General features: G+C 41.6%; 2 protein-coding genes across 5 annotated transcripts in view; both read right to left on the bottom strand.

Annotated features, from left to right (window-relative positions):
- Window positions 1-5,945, bottom strand: part of kif9 (kinesin family member 9) — a 42,963-nt gene extending 37,018 nt beyond the window's left edge. For 3 of the 4 annotated variants that reach the window (XM_029755926.1, XM_029755924.1, XM_029755925.1), the window contains exon 1: window positions 3,826-4,022. The gene's annotated coding sequence lies outside the window, so the exon portion shown is untranslated. Of the gene's footprint in view, window positions 1-3,825; window positions 4,023-5,910 lie in introns of those variants that run through there. The other variant, XM_029755922.1, reaches the window with a different exon arrangement.
- A 1,731-nt stretch (window positions 5,946-7,676) lies between these two features.
- LOC115195741 (protein CDV3 homolog) lies at window positions 7,677-12,519 on the bottom strand. Its single transcript, XM_029755920.1, has 5 exons — window positions 12,072-12,519; window positions 10,477-10,553; window positions 10,219-10,349; window positions 9,887-10,049; window positions 7,677-9,776 (listed from the first exon to the last, which is right to left on the bottom strand). The coding sequence occupies exons 1-5, from the start codon at window positions 12,276-12,278 to the stop codon at window positions 9,647-9,649; spliced, it is 708 nt and encodes a 235-aa protein (XP_029611780.1). The 5' UTR covers window positions 12,279-12,519; the 3' UTR covers window positions 7,677-9,646.

The raw sequence follows: 12,519 nt of genomic DNA, 5'->3' as shown, positions 1-12,519 counted from the left end.
CCACGCAGCCATCATACCGCTCAGGAAGGAGACGCGTTCTGTCTCCTAGAGATGAATGTACTTTGGTGCGAGAAGTGCAAATCAATCCCAGAACAACAGCAAAGGACCTTGTGAAGACGCAGGAGAAAACAGGTACAAAAGTATCTAAATACACAGTAAAACTAATCATATATCGACATAACCTAAAAGACCGCTCAGCAAGGAAGAAGCCACTGCTCCAAAACCGCCATAAAAAAGCCAGACTACAGTTTGCAACTGCACATGGGGACAAAGAGAGTACTTTTTGGAGAAATGTTCTCTGGTCTGATGAAACAAAAACTGTTTGGCCATAATGACCATCGTTATTGGAGAAAAAAGGGTGAGGCTTGCAAGCCGAAGAACACCATCCCAACCGTGAAGCACGGGGGTGGCAGCATCATGTTGTGGGGGTGCTTTGCTGCAGGAGGGACTGGTGCACTTCACAAAATAGATGGCTTCATGAAGATGGAAAACTATGTGGATATATTGAAGCAACATCTCAAGACATCAGTCAGGAAGTTAAAGCTTGGTCGCAAATGGGTTTTCCAAATGGACAATGACCACAAGCATACTTCCAAAGTTGTGGCAAATGGCTTAAGGACAAAAAAGTTAAGGTATTGGAGTGGCCATCACAAAGCCCTGACCTCAATCCTATAGAAAATTTGTGGGCAGAACTGAAAAAGCATGTGCAAGCAAGGAGGCCTACAAACCTGACACAGTTACGCCAGCTCTGTCAGGAGGAATGGGACAAAATTCACCCAACTTTTTGTGGGAAGCATGTGGAAGGCTACCCGAAATGTTTGACCCAAGTTAAACAATTTAAAGGCAATGCTACCAAATACTAATTGAGTGTATGTAAACTTCTGACCCACTGGGAATGTGATGAAATAAATAAAAGCTGAAATAAATCATTCTATTATTCTGAAATGTCACATTCTTAAAATAAAGTGGTGATCCTAACTGACCTAAGACAGGGAATTTTTACTAGGATTAAATGTCAGGAATTGTGAAAAACTGAGTTTAAATGTATTTGGCTAAGGTGTATGTAAACTTCAGATTTCAACTGTAAGTAAGCAGTTCACGGTAAGGCCTACACTTTGATTTGATTTGACTCGAGGCTGTAATCGCTGCCAAAGGTGCTTCAACAAAGTACTGAGTAAAGGGTCTGAATACTTATGTAAATGTGATATTTCAGTTTTTTATTTATAAAATCCAGTTTTTGCTTTGTCATTATGGGGTATTGTGTGTAGATTGATGAGGAAAAAAACACATTTTGTCAATTTTAGAATAAGGCTGTAACTTAACGAAATGTGGAAAAAGTCAAGGGATCTGAATATTTTCCAAAGGCACTGTACTTCAGTAAAGATCATTACATTTATATTTTGGTCATTTAGCAGACGGTCTTATCCAAAGCAACTAAGGTTGCTGTAGATAAAACAATCATGTATTACAGTCATTGCAAGTAAGAACTTTCCTCAATGAAGCAGCAGTAAAACAAGTGCTAGTAAGAAGAGACAAGTGTGAGTGTTAGTGAGCAAGAAAGACAAGTACAACACTAAGGAATAATTATAGGATATTGTAGGGGTGCGGGAAAAAAAGCTACCGTGGTTATTTCACAGACTTTAACATATTTGGTAAGGCTTGGCCAGAATAGGTCATTGGGCCTGATACTGTACTTGAATTTGAAATATGCATATATTTTATTTATTTATAGCTTTAAACGGGAGCAGAGCTTATTAACACGCCATCAGGGGCCAGTTTTCCGGACACAGATTAAAGCTAGCCCTGGACTAAGATGCACTTTTAATGGAGAATCTCCATTGAACATACTTTTATAGTTCAGGGTTATTCTTAATCTCTGTCCAGGAAATCGGATCTCAATGTTACAAAATGTGTCTATTCCTACATTTTGTTTTATCAGAAATAGTCACAAAGTTTTGTGCAGAGTCTGGACAATGGTTTGTACATCCACAGTCAAATAGAACGTGGACCAACTATACCCTCTGTCAATTTTGAGGTAAGGGGAAAATTGGTCATTATCCATCCCATTCATAACGTCCTATAGCTTACACTTGATCCCATTTTGCAAGCAAAATTGTTTTGTTCTGCCAAGATACTTCAGTCCAAAGGTACAAATTAGATATTTGCTTTGGTTGGTTACCAAATACAGAAAGTGGGTAAACACAAATTTACAGGAATCCATACTCTTACTGTATATAAATAACAATCAGTGATTTAAGGGGATTTGAATAACCTCAGTCAAATCAGCAAAGGTTCAAATATCAGATCTCAGATTTATTTTGGTTTGCAATTTATTTTGGGGTCAAATACTAGAGGTACTCCTGAAAATAATTGCTGAAAGATTAATTACAATATTAATCGGGCCAGATTTGCACCTGGTGCAAACTTTAAATAGGGCCAGATATATTTACAAAGCGTTTGCACCTGTAGCAGTCTTTGGCTAGGTCCCAAAACTCCTAATTGGTTTCCTCTCTTTAGCACCATTTATACCTGGTTCTAACATGCATCCTTTGTCCTGATCCTGTTCACGTTCTGATTGTGCCCACATTTTTAGACACATGTAGACGAGAAGTCTGTGTTTACACAGGCAGCCAAATTCTGATATTTTGCCCAAATATTGGTATTTTGTCCAATCAGATATTTTGCCAATAATTGGGATAATTATGATTTAAATGGTTTCACTGTCCAGATCTGTCTTCACTTGTAAGGTTGCGTTTACACAGGCAGCCAAACTCTGATATTTTTTCATTATTTGGTCTTTTGACCAATCAGATCAGCTCTGAAGAAGATCTGATGTGAAACGATCTGATGTGATTGGTCAAAAGACCAATTAGTGGAAAAAATATCAGAATTGGGCAGCCTGTGTAAACGCAGCCTTAAAGACTCATTGTGATCTGATTGTGACCAGATCTTCCTGACCACCTCAGAAGGTAGTCAGGCACACATTGTGTCTGGATATCTTAGGCAGCGTTTACACAGGCAGCCCAATTCTAATATTTTTGACCAATCACATCAGATCTTCTTCAGAGCTGATCTGATTGGTCAAAAGACCAATTAATGAAAAAATATCAGAATTTGGCTGCCTGTGTAAACGCAACCTTACAAGTGTAGACAGATCTGGACAGTGAAACCATCCCCTAAAATCATTGACAGGTGGCACTACTGACTTATGGTATCAATATGCGTCTTAAAATAAACAAATAAATATTATTTTGAAATATTATCTGTCAAATAATTTGCGTACAGGGAGACCAAGAAATCTGGTCACAATATGGACAGAGTGGACGGATAAAAGACACATTAGAACACCATGTGTAGATGCATTTCTGAAAATGTGGGCACAATCAGAATGTAGGCAAGATCAAGACAGGATCAGGTTCTAACATGCATCCTTTGTCCTGATCCTGTCCACACTCTGATTGTGCCCATATTTTTAGACACGTGTAAACAACTAGTCTGTGTTTACATTTACATTTAAGTCATTTTACACAGGCAGCCAAATTCTGATCTTTGCCCAATTGTTTGCCCTAGTGGCCACAGGGCGTTAAGCGGTCACTTATGCCTAGGGCTGGCCCTGCACAGGATGCATGGTAGAGCCAGGTATAAACAACGCTTTTGCCTACACTTTCTTATGGATACTGATGGGAGAAAGGACCTACACTAAACCAGTCCAAGTTCTTTGTGGTTAGTAGTCATGAAGTTGAGGAGACAACAAAAGGAGATCAATAAAGAGTGTTGGGATGAAAATAATATGTGGTCTTACTCATGTCATTAATGTGCCACTACCTAGTTCCAACTGCTGCAGGGAAGCCCCGCTTCCGCCATCTTCTCGGCAACGGTTCTTGTGCTTCACCACCTCAAAGGTCTTCTCCATCTCCCTGTCCTTGAAACCCAAGCATTGGATATATTAATTAAACAAACAATAATATGTTTCTACAATCTGTATGAACTGTACTATATGTGTGCCCACTATGCATGTATATAAATCAAGTGATGTCTATTTATTTGTTTAAATAAACAAATAACTCATATCCTGGCCAGAAAACCCAATTCATCTCCATCGTTCATTGAAGTTGATGGGTCATTTATAACAGCACCTTTCAATATTGCCATTCATTTCAATGACTATTTCACTGGTAAAGTGGAAATGACAACATTGAACAGTGAACCATTATATTTTTGCATAAAAGACCTAATAATAAAAGAGAAGGATTGCTGTTTTGTATTTGGTCAAGTTAGTGTGGGAGAGGTGGAAAGTTGTCTACCTGATGAGCCACCAGGTAGACAACTTTGATGGGAAACTATAGAGAATGGTAACAGACTGTATTGCCACCCCTATTTGCTATGTCTTTAACCAAAGCCTAAAGGAATGTGTGTCCACAGGCATGGAAGGAAGCTAAATCAGTTCCACTACCTAAAAATAGTAAAGCACCCTTTGTTGCCTCTAACAGCTGACCAATCAGTTTGATGCCTGTTCTTACTAAACTAATGGATTGAATTGTGCTTGACCAAATACAATGCTATTTTTCAGAGAACAAGTTAACTACTGACTTTCAGCATGCATATAGAGAAGGGAACTCAACTTGAGTTTGTAAAATTAATTATGTGAGAAATGGCAGTGAAATAAATTATAATGAACTTCACAGGGTGGTGAAAGTGCACGTTGATGAGCTTGATGCTTCTTTCCAATAAATATCGAAGGTCTTATTCTGGTGACATGATGATCGATGCTTGACCACCGTTTGACAAATAAAATAGTCTCGCTCTCATAATAATCTCATCATGTAGACCAGGGGTTCTTAAACTTTTTCAGCCTGGGACCCAAATTAGAAATTCTGTGTTTTCCTGGGACCCAAGCTTAGGAAAATATGTTTTAGGCATAAGGGCAATGAAATGTATCGATATCTATGTATAGTAATATAGACAAAAACAAATAACAATTAAATTAAATATCCATATAAATATCAATTAATGTTTATTTTCCCCCATTAAAAACATTCTTACATATCTGTATAGGTTGGAACTGTTGCTGTTAAAATACAATAAATCATTTTCATTCTGAACTGGAATAAACGGATTGATCACATCACACAGATGAATAACAGAACACACACAGGCTTTTTGATAGTGCAACCCTAAGTAACAGTACAGATGAAAAATGATCAGGCCTACTACATCTTACTGTAGAAATTATTGTTGAAAGAAAGTCTAAGTTGGAACTGTTCCTGTTAAAATACAATACATATTTTTTATTCTGAACTGGAATAAACTGATTGATCACATCACACAGATGTAGACCAGAAAACACACACATACACACAGTCCTAATGAGAGCATGTCTATTCTGGGCTCTGTTTTTGACAGTACAACAATGAGGTCATGCTCAGCCTTGAAACTGCTTGTTTTTTAAGTATGTCAGAGTTGAGAACCCTGACTCGCATAGGTATGTGGTGCCAAACTGGACCAGAGCATCTACTGCTTTCTCAGTCAGACATGAGACCACTTCCTGCTGTAGATGAGCAACCCAGAACTGTGTTTGCCTCAAAAAGCATCTTGCTTCAATCAGTTTGTTCCGGTTAAGAATACCAATTAACAGCAACAGTTCCAACCAAGTTTTCAACAATAATTTCTACAGTAAGATGTACCGTAGGCCTGATCATTTTTCTTTTTCATCTGTAACTGTTACTAGGGTTGCACTATCAGTAGCTAGCTTGCTTTGGCGAATGTTAGCTATTAGCTGTGTACAAGGCCAGGGGATTGTTTGAAAGAGAAACGCACATCTACTACTATGAGAGGTAGCTAGTACTCCCTTATTTCTGCTTATCATCACCTGTAAACCCAATTACAACAATGCCTTGCTAGCTGACTTACTTTTCCACTGTCGAAGCACTGTTTCCTGAAGCATTCTGCCCTGTTCTGAAAGAACTCCATGGGTTTACCATCATGCTGTGGATGTTTGGCTAGGACGTGTCGTTTTTATTAATTTGTTCGTTATGAGAGACTCATTACTAAGCACTTCCACACACAAAACACATTGTGGGCGCTCCTCGTTATAAGTTTGTATGAAAAACATAGAAATTCATCGCTGTATATGCGTTTCGTGACTGTTCAGCTCAGTCACAACTTGTGGCCATTTGATGGCGAGTGGGAATGGCAAACATTGCATCATCTGCTGCTGAACGACAGCGCTGCATCGTGTGTGTCGCGGACTGATCTTCAAGAAAACTGCAGAAAAAAGATCCGTTAAACCGCGAAGCACACTGGCATCTCCCTCTCGCGCAGCAGCCAAACACCAGAGAGCCGCACTGAACGGAGAGCGCAGATGCACTTGGCCAAATCAATTCGAGTAATTAATGAAATAATTATACAATTTACTCAGACACGTCGCAACCCACCATTAACAGGTCTTTGGGTTGCAACCCATACTTTAAGAAAGGCTGATGTAGACTAGCCTACTCACACAGTCTACTCGCACTGTAGCTGCGAGCTATTGGCTAGAGTGGACGTGCCAAGACCAGAGTAGACACATTTGCTATTTAGGTTTTTGAGACAACTACCGGTACAGTTGAAAATGTGATGGAAACACATTGAACTTTAGATTTTTATTTTGTGTACAATACGTCATCACGCACTGATTTTTATCCGCAACAAGTCAGTTGTTGATTGTTAATTAAGTGGGAGTAAAATTGAATACATATTGTTGGCTACATATGGGTTATTGTAGGGAATTTCTACGCTTGCAATTTTAGAGGCATTATCTGTGTCCGAGAAACAGAACCTTAATGAGCAAGTACCCCAGACACCAGTCGTGGGGTCAATATCAAGTGCATTTGACTGCTTGGCATGGTGTTTACAAGGTAATTTATGTGAACTCATGTAAATGTAGTCTGATCCTTCTCATTGAGGCTGGTGGGAGGACGAGCTCATTGTAAGGGCTGGAATGGAATTAATGGTACGGAGTCAAACGTGGTTTCATGTTTGATACCTTTCCATGTATTCCATTCCAGACATTGTAATCGCTCCAACTCCATTCCAGACATGAGTTGCTCCTCCCACCAGCATCCACTGGTGCGTCTGTATCTACCCCAACTTCACTCGTTGACTTCCTGTTTACCACTCAAACGCGCCCAGTGGGGGAGCCACCGCGTGGTTTTCCACATCAGATGCAAATGCTTAACTAATGTTAACTTTGACACAGCCATAGATTTACTTATCGTTTGCACCTGTAGCAGTTTTTGGCTAGGTACGGTTGTGGCTAGATAGAGCACAGCTTTCCAACCTTAACCTCCTCCTAAACCTGCTACATTAAGTAACTAACTGTATCTTAAGTAATTTAATTTGTTTTTGAGGCTTCACCTCACCAGCTGTGATTTGTTACCTGAATCAGTAAAAGACCTCAAAACACCACTGTATCTAAAGCGGTGTGCACTTTATCAGCTTTTAAACTGCAAATACATTTAAGGCTCAACCCCCGATGGTGCTCTGAAAGATAATGTATCATTGTGCCTACTGAAATTCAATACTTACCTGTTGCTAATTCTAATGCAGAATAGTTTCTGTGTGGCCTTTTACGTGAACATCTAGCCTACCCGTGAAATAAAATCACTTTTAAGTTAAGAACTCAGACAAGACACCCATCACAAAGATCGCTGTTTATTTTGTGTTAAACTAGTCTTCGATTAACAGTTCTCAGTAGAAATGTTCGCTACTTCCACCCACAACTTTTAGGCAGGGGTCCACAGGATGCTTTGTGTGCTACAGTGCCCTCCACAACTCTGGCCATCCATTTGCAAATTTTAAGTTCCATTACATTTCAAATGACTTCAACAGAAATATGTGAACACAACTCCAGCAATTCTTAGTTCTAACCCTCTGTTCAACCTAAGGAAATGCAAACATGGTTATTCTAATCTAAACCACCTGACCTTTTTATTTTTTCATATCAGTTCATGAGAGGAGATAGTGGTCAGGTGGTTTGGAGCCCAAGCGGAAAGATAGCAGGCACTGACTGAAGCTCTCCACAGGACCAGGGTTACATGTCATAGATCTGCTCTACAAACATTTCAATAAGTACAGAAACAATACACCTCATATTTGGAGAAGGAGCTTTGAGGGCAACTAACTATGGGGAGGATGGAGAACGAGGGGTGAGTTCCTTTCTGCAGAATAGGGTAAACTTGAATGTCTTGCACTGAAGCAATTCAATGAACATAGGCGAACGCCAACAGGCCATACTTACTGTGGTCAATTACAGGCATTGGGTACAGAAGGGTCATTTTTGGGACGCTGTATCTAGTATCTCTTTGCACCTGTAACAATATGTCAGTCTATTTTTCATTTCCCACCTCTACACAATGATGTAAGTTCATGAACACTGGTGGAAACAAAGCCCTCAATGTAAAACAAAGGGCCGAATCCTCAGAATCCTGTAAAAAGTCAAAACATCTACCAAAGGAATGACTTCAGATTAGAAAGGAGGAGCTTTAATAACGGTTTGCCAATGTTAATAATCAAATTTTAAAAGAAATGGGGCGCAAGTCAAACAGTGGATATGAAGGACAGTTAGTCAGTATAATCTTCTGACAAACTACAACTCAGCACTACATTCTTGAAGAGGAAAGGAGGTTGGTTTCTCTTTAAGTTGCGAGATCCAGGAGGCTGGCAACATACCATGAGACAACGAGCAAGTTTCTCTCTAGAGAACGAAGCAGTTTCCCTCTCTCGCTCTTTACAGTAAGGCCACTTTTAAATAGTCATTCTAAATGAGGACCATAACTTCTCTCCTGTGTCCACAGATCTTTGCAGGAGTCCCATTCTTGAGGAAAACAAAATCTTCAAGTTTCTAAGTGAAAGAGCCTGGTGGTCTTCTCGTCTGCAGGCCTGGTGTTTGCCCCACTCACCACCAAGAGCCAAAGCCCGCTCAACATGGTCACCACAGCTATGTGACTGAGGTAGTCTCCCCTCACGTGCCCAAACCATAACTCAAACACACCAACCAACCATGTGCAGTTTGGGTTATAACGATCTCGCAAAAAAATAGATCTATTCTCAACAACAGTTCGTAAATTCATCTCGCACTATTTTTTTCGTTTTCTTCGATCCTCTGTGGCTTTATAATCAAAGCAAGTTGAAGTCCAGAGAGAAGTTGTACCACACAACTGCTGCTCTGAAAACAATCCACAAAAGACAACCGTACGTTGTCGTTTGCTGTTGTTGATGCTGCAGTGTCGTTCATATGGGTGTATCATATAGATTTTATATTTTTTTGTTTCAGTTAATCACTTGCCACAGCACTTTTGGATGTAGTCCTTCAGTTTTGCCAACCAGGTGCTTTGTGTATGTACTGTATATAATGTGTGTAGCTGTAAAGTGTGTCAGTTTGTGGTTCACTGTGTGAGGTGTATGAGAGTGTGTTTGTATGTATAATGTATGTATTGTACTGTGGTGTGAGGGAGAGAAGGTCCAGTGTGGTGGTGGCAGCAGCGCCAGCATTCGTTGTCAGGACTGCGCTGTAGTTAGGTACACACAGCTGTAGTTCAGCTCCCTCTGGCGGCTGGGCAAGACCACGCTGGATGGGCGGGGGAGGGGAGGGGGGGGTTGGGGTGTGCTACTTGTCCCCCAAGATGGCGTACTGGTTACCGAGCTCCAACTGCTGCAGGGAGGCCCCACTGCCGCTTTCCTCTCGGCCACGGTTCTTGTGCTTCACCACCTCAAAGGTCTTCTCCATCTCCCTGTCTCTGAAACCCAAGCATTGGATATATTAATTAAACAAACTAAGACATTTCTAAACTACGTGTGCCCACCTATGCATGTGTGTAAGATGAGTGATATTTAGAGGTGCACTGACCTGCGTGTCTCAACATGCTTGGAGCCGGCCCCGAGTGAGGGGAACTGTGTGTCGCTGAAGATCTCAGGGGGCCCCTGATTGGGGCCACGCTTGGTGGTGGTCAGTCGGGCCCCTGGGGGCCGGTACACCCCAGAAGGCTTTGACTCAGGCACCTCTTCCACCTCTGTAGAGACAAGAGCAGAGAAGAGAACCAGTCAGTGAAAACAGGGGCAAGGCTCATTAGTAGTCCACATGAATTGCCAAAACTACTGTGTCTGTATGGGAGTAACACTTTAATACTACAATTAAGGGTGTGTGGAATTAATACACAGCGCGGAGTGAGGTATACCCACCAACAGAGGCAGCGGCAGGTGGCGGGGCACCAGACTTGTTCCAAGGCCCAGACATTTTGTCTCCACTGACCAGGATGATCTCTCCATCTTCACCGACCTCCTCCTCATACTCCTCTTCCTCCTTCTCATCACTGCCACAACCGCCAGAGAAAACAGAGTAAACAAAAACGTGCAACTAGTACATGTCATTAGGGGGGTGCCTACTATTTTCAGCCGACTGAATGAATGCGACCCCCCCCCAAAAAACGTCAGCCTTACCTTATCTGGAGAGCCTGCAGTCTGAGTCCGCTGTAGTCCACCTCTTTCGCCTCAAACTCCTTCCACTCCTCATCCTCCTGCAGACAGAGCAATGCTCATCAGTTACACAACCCACTGACTGATGGTTTAGCAATCCAAGGGTGTGTCCGTAAATTCAATCTGGAGTGCCAGAGTGCACCCTGGGCGTTCATAAATTCAGAGCGTGGTCAGATTGTTTGTAAATTCACAACGTTTCGCTCCAGAGCGTACACTGGACACTCTGGCCGAGGAGTAGGTTTGAGCCGAGTGTTCAGACCTCGCAACGGCAGTCAAGCACCCACGCTAAATGGTTAACGTTGGCTAGCTACTTCCAGACACAAATGAGAACACCTCACTGACTATTTTACTTGCCCTTGCAGAGCTGGTTAGGCTGTTATTCAGAGCGTTGGTGCCTAACTGTGTTGCTGGCAACAATTGAATTACGCTTTTTTGCTGACACTGACCATATTCAACGGGTGTTGTCCGTTCTTAAATTCATCAGTTATTATGTGCTCTGGCACACTCAGACAAGAGTGCTCTGAAATTGGAGTAGATGGCCAGAGTGAATTTGCCAACGCACCCAAAGGATTCATACATTTGTGTCATATCAATCTCGATTGATCATGCAAACTTGGCCATGAAAATGAACGTTTGTCAAGGGTACAAATAAAATAGAAACTAGGATCTAGATACAGGCCACGCCCTAACTTGGCATAGTCTCAAAACGTTATTACAACATCCCTGGAACGTGTCAACCTGAGAACCATGTTACTTGCATAAAATGTTAGCTACTAGTAACGTTATCGCCAGTAGGTTTTACTCTTTCTGTGCTTTTGTCTGCACAAAGGTTCTAAGTTTAACAGCTGTAGTCCAGTCCCCATTTCCCAGGCCCAACCATCTGAACCCTCAGACGAATATTGCAGGCCTAAGCATCTAGCGAATGAGGCCAAATAGCTGGTACGTTAACGTTACTCGTCTTCCAATTTGACAGATGTCAAAATTAATTGATTAGCTAGTTAGTAAGCTAGATATATTTACATTCGTCATGACGCATGTTACTACAACGCTGGCTATATTTTCCAATAATATTCAAATTCGTCACGAGCCATGTTGCTGGCTAGCTAACTAATGTTAAGCCAGTCATAATCCAATGTGTGCCAGTTTTCACCTGTCGAAAACATGCTAGCCACACTAACGTTTACCAGTTAGCTATCGTTGATCAATCGAGAAAGCTGACACTGGCGCGGCCTAAAGTCATCGAGAAATGTCTGCTCACCGTCTGGAATACATCGTGAGTTTGCAGTCTAGCTAAGTTAGCTAGCGAACTGAATTATTGGATTCCTCTTTTAAGTAGCTAACCAATTGGCTAGGTAGCTAACTAAAACGTACACATTCATCTCCATAAATCGTGCGTGAGGCCGGTGTAATAACTAACAAGCCATTGTGTATTACCAAACAGTCATGGCATGAGTCATCATCGTTATCAGGCAAACTAGCTAGCAAACATATTGACTTGGCTAGTAGTAGCAAGTAGCTTGCTGGCTAACTAGTACTAGCGCGGCGCTAGCTAACGTTACCTTCTCCGGCTGCGCATCTTGATTTTCGTTTTTCGTGCCCGACTTCTCCTTTTCCTTCTTGTTCTTTTTCAAGACAATTGGTGTGGGCCCAGCTGGAGCTTCTTTTCCCTTGCCTCCCTTTTCTTTCTTCTTCTTTTTATCCCTCTTGGCAAAGAAATCATCCAGGCTCTTCTCCGGAGCAGCACCACAAGTCTCTACATCCGCCATCTTCTTTCAGAAACAAACGCTATGCAAGGACAATCGTAAATTTCACAACGTCTCTATAACTCAGTTGAAGGGGAGGGATTAAATTGTTATTCGACCAGAGCAATCAAACAATTTCCCTTCTAGCGTGAAAAAGAAAATGTAGCTACTGTCTGACCGCCTGTCTTTCAATGTGCCACATTACCAATCTTTGGGGGCTGCGCTCGCTCACTGCTATTTGACAGGCAAACCGGATGTACAGCCA

This window comes from Salmo trutta, chromosome 6 (assembly GCF_901001165.1).
Source record: "Salmo trutta chromosome 6, fSalTru1.1, whole genome shotgun sequence".
Taxonomy (NCBI): domain Eukaryota; kingdom Metazoa; phylum Chordata; class Actinopteri; order Salmoniformes; family Salmonidae; genus Salmo; species Salmo trutta.
This window is presented reverse-complemented; position numbering and strand designations above follow the sequence as displayed.

Coding starts and splice junctions, on each gene's coding strand:
- LOC115195741 (XM_029755920.1), bottom strand. CDS start 12,278: ATGGCGGATGTAGAGACTTGTGGTGCTGCTCCGGAGAAGAGCCTGGAT. Junction 10,350..10,476: donor CTGCAGGCTCTCCAGATAAG/GTAAGGCTGACG, acceptor CGGTTGTGGCAG/TGATGAGAAGGAGGAAGAGG. Junction 10,050..10,218: donor ACCTGCCGCTGCCTCTGTTG/GTGGGTATACCT, acceptor TTGTCTCTACAG/AGGTGGAAGAGGTGCCTGAG.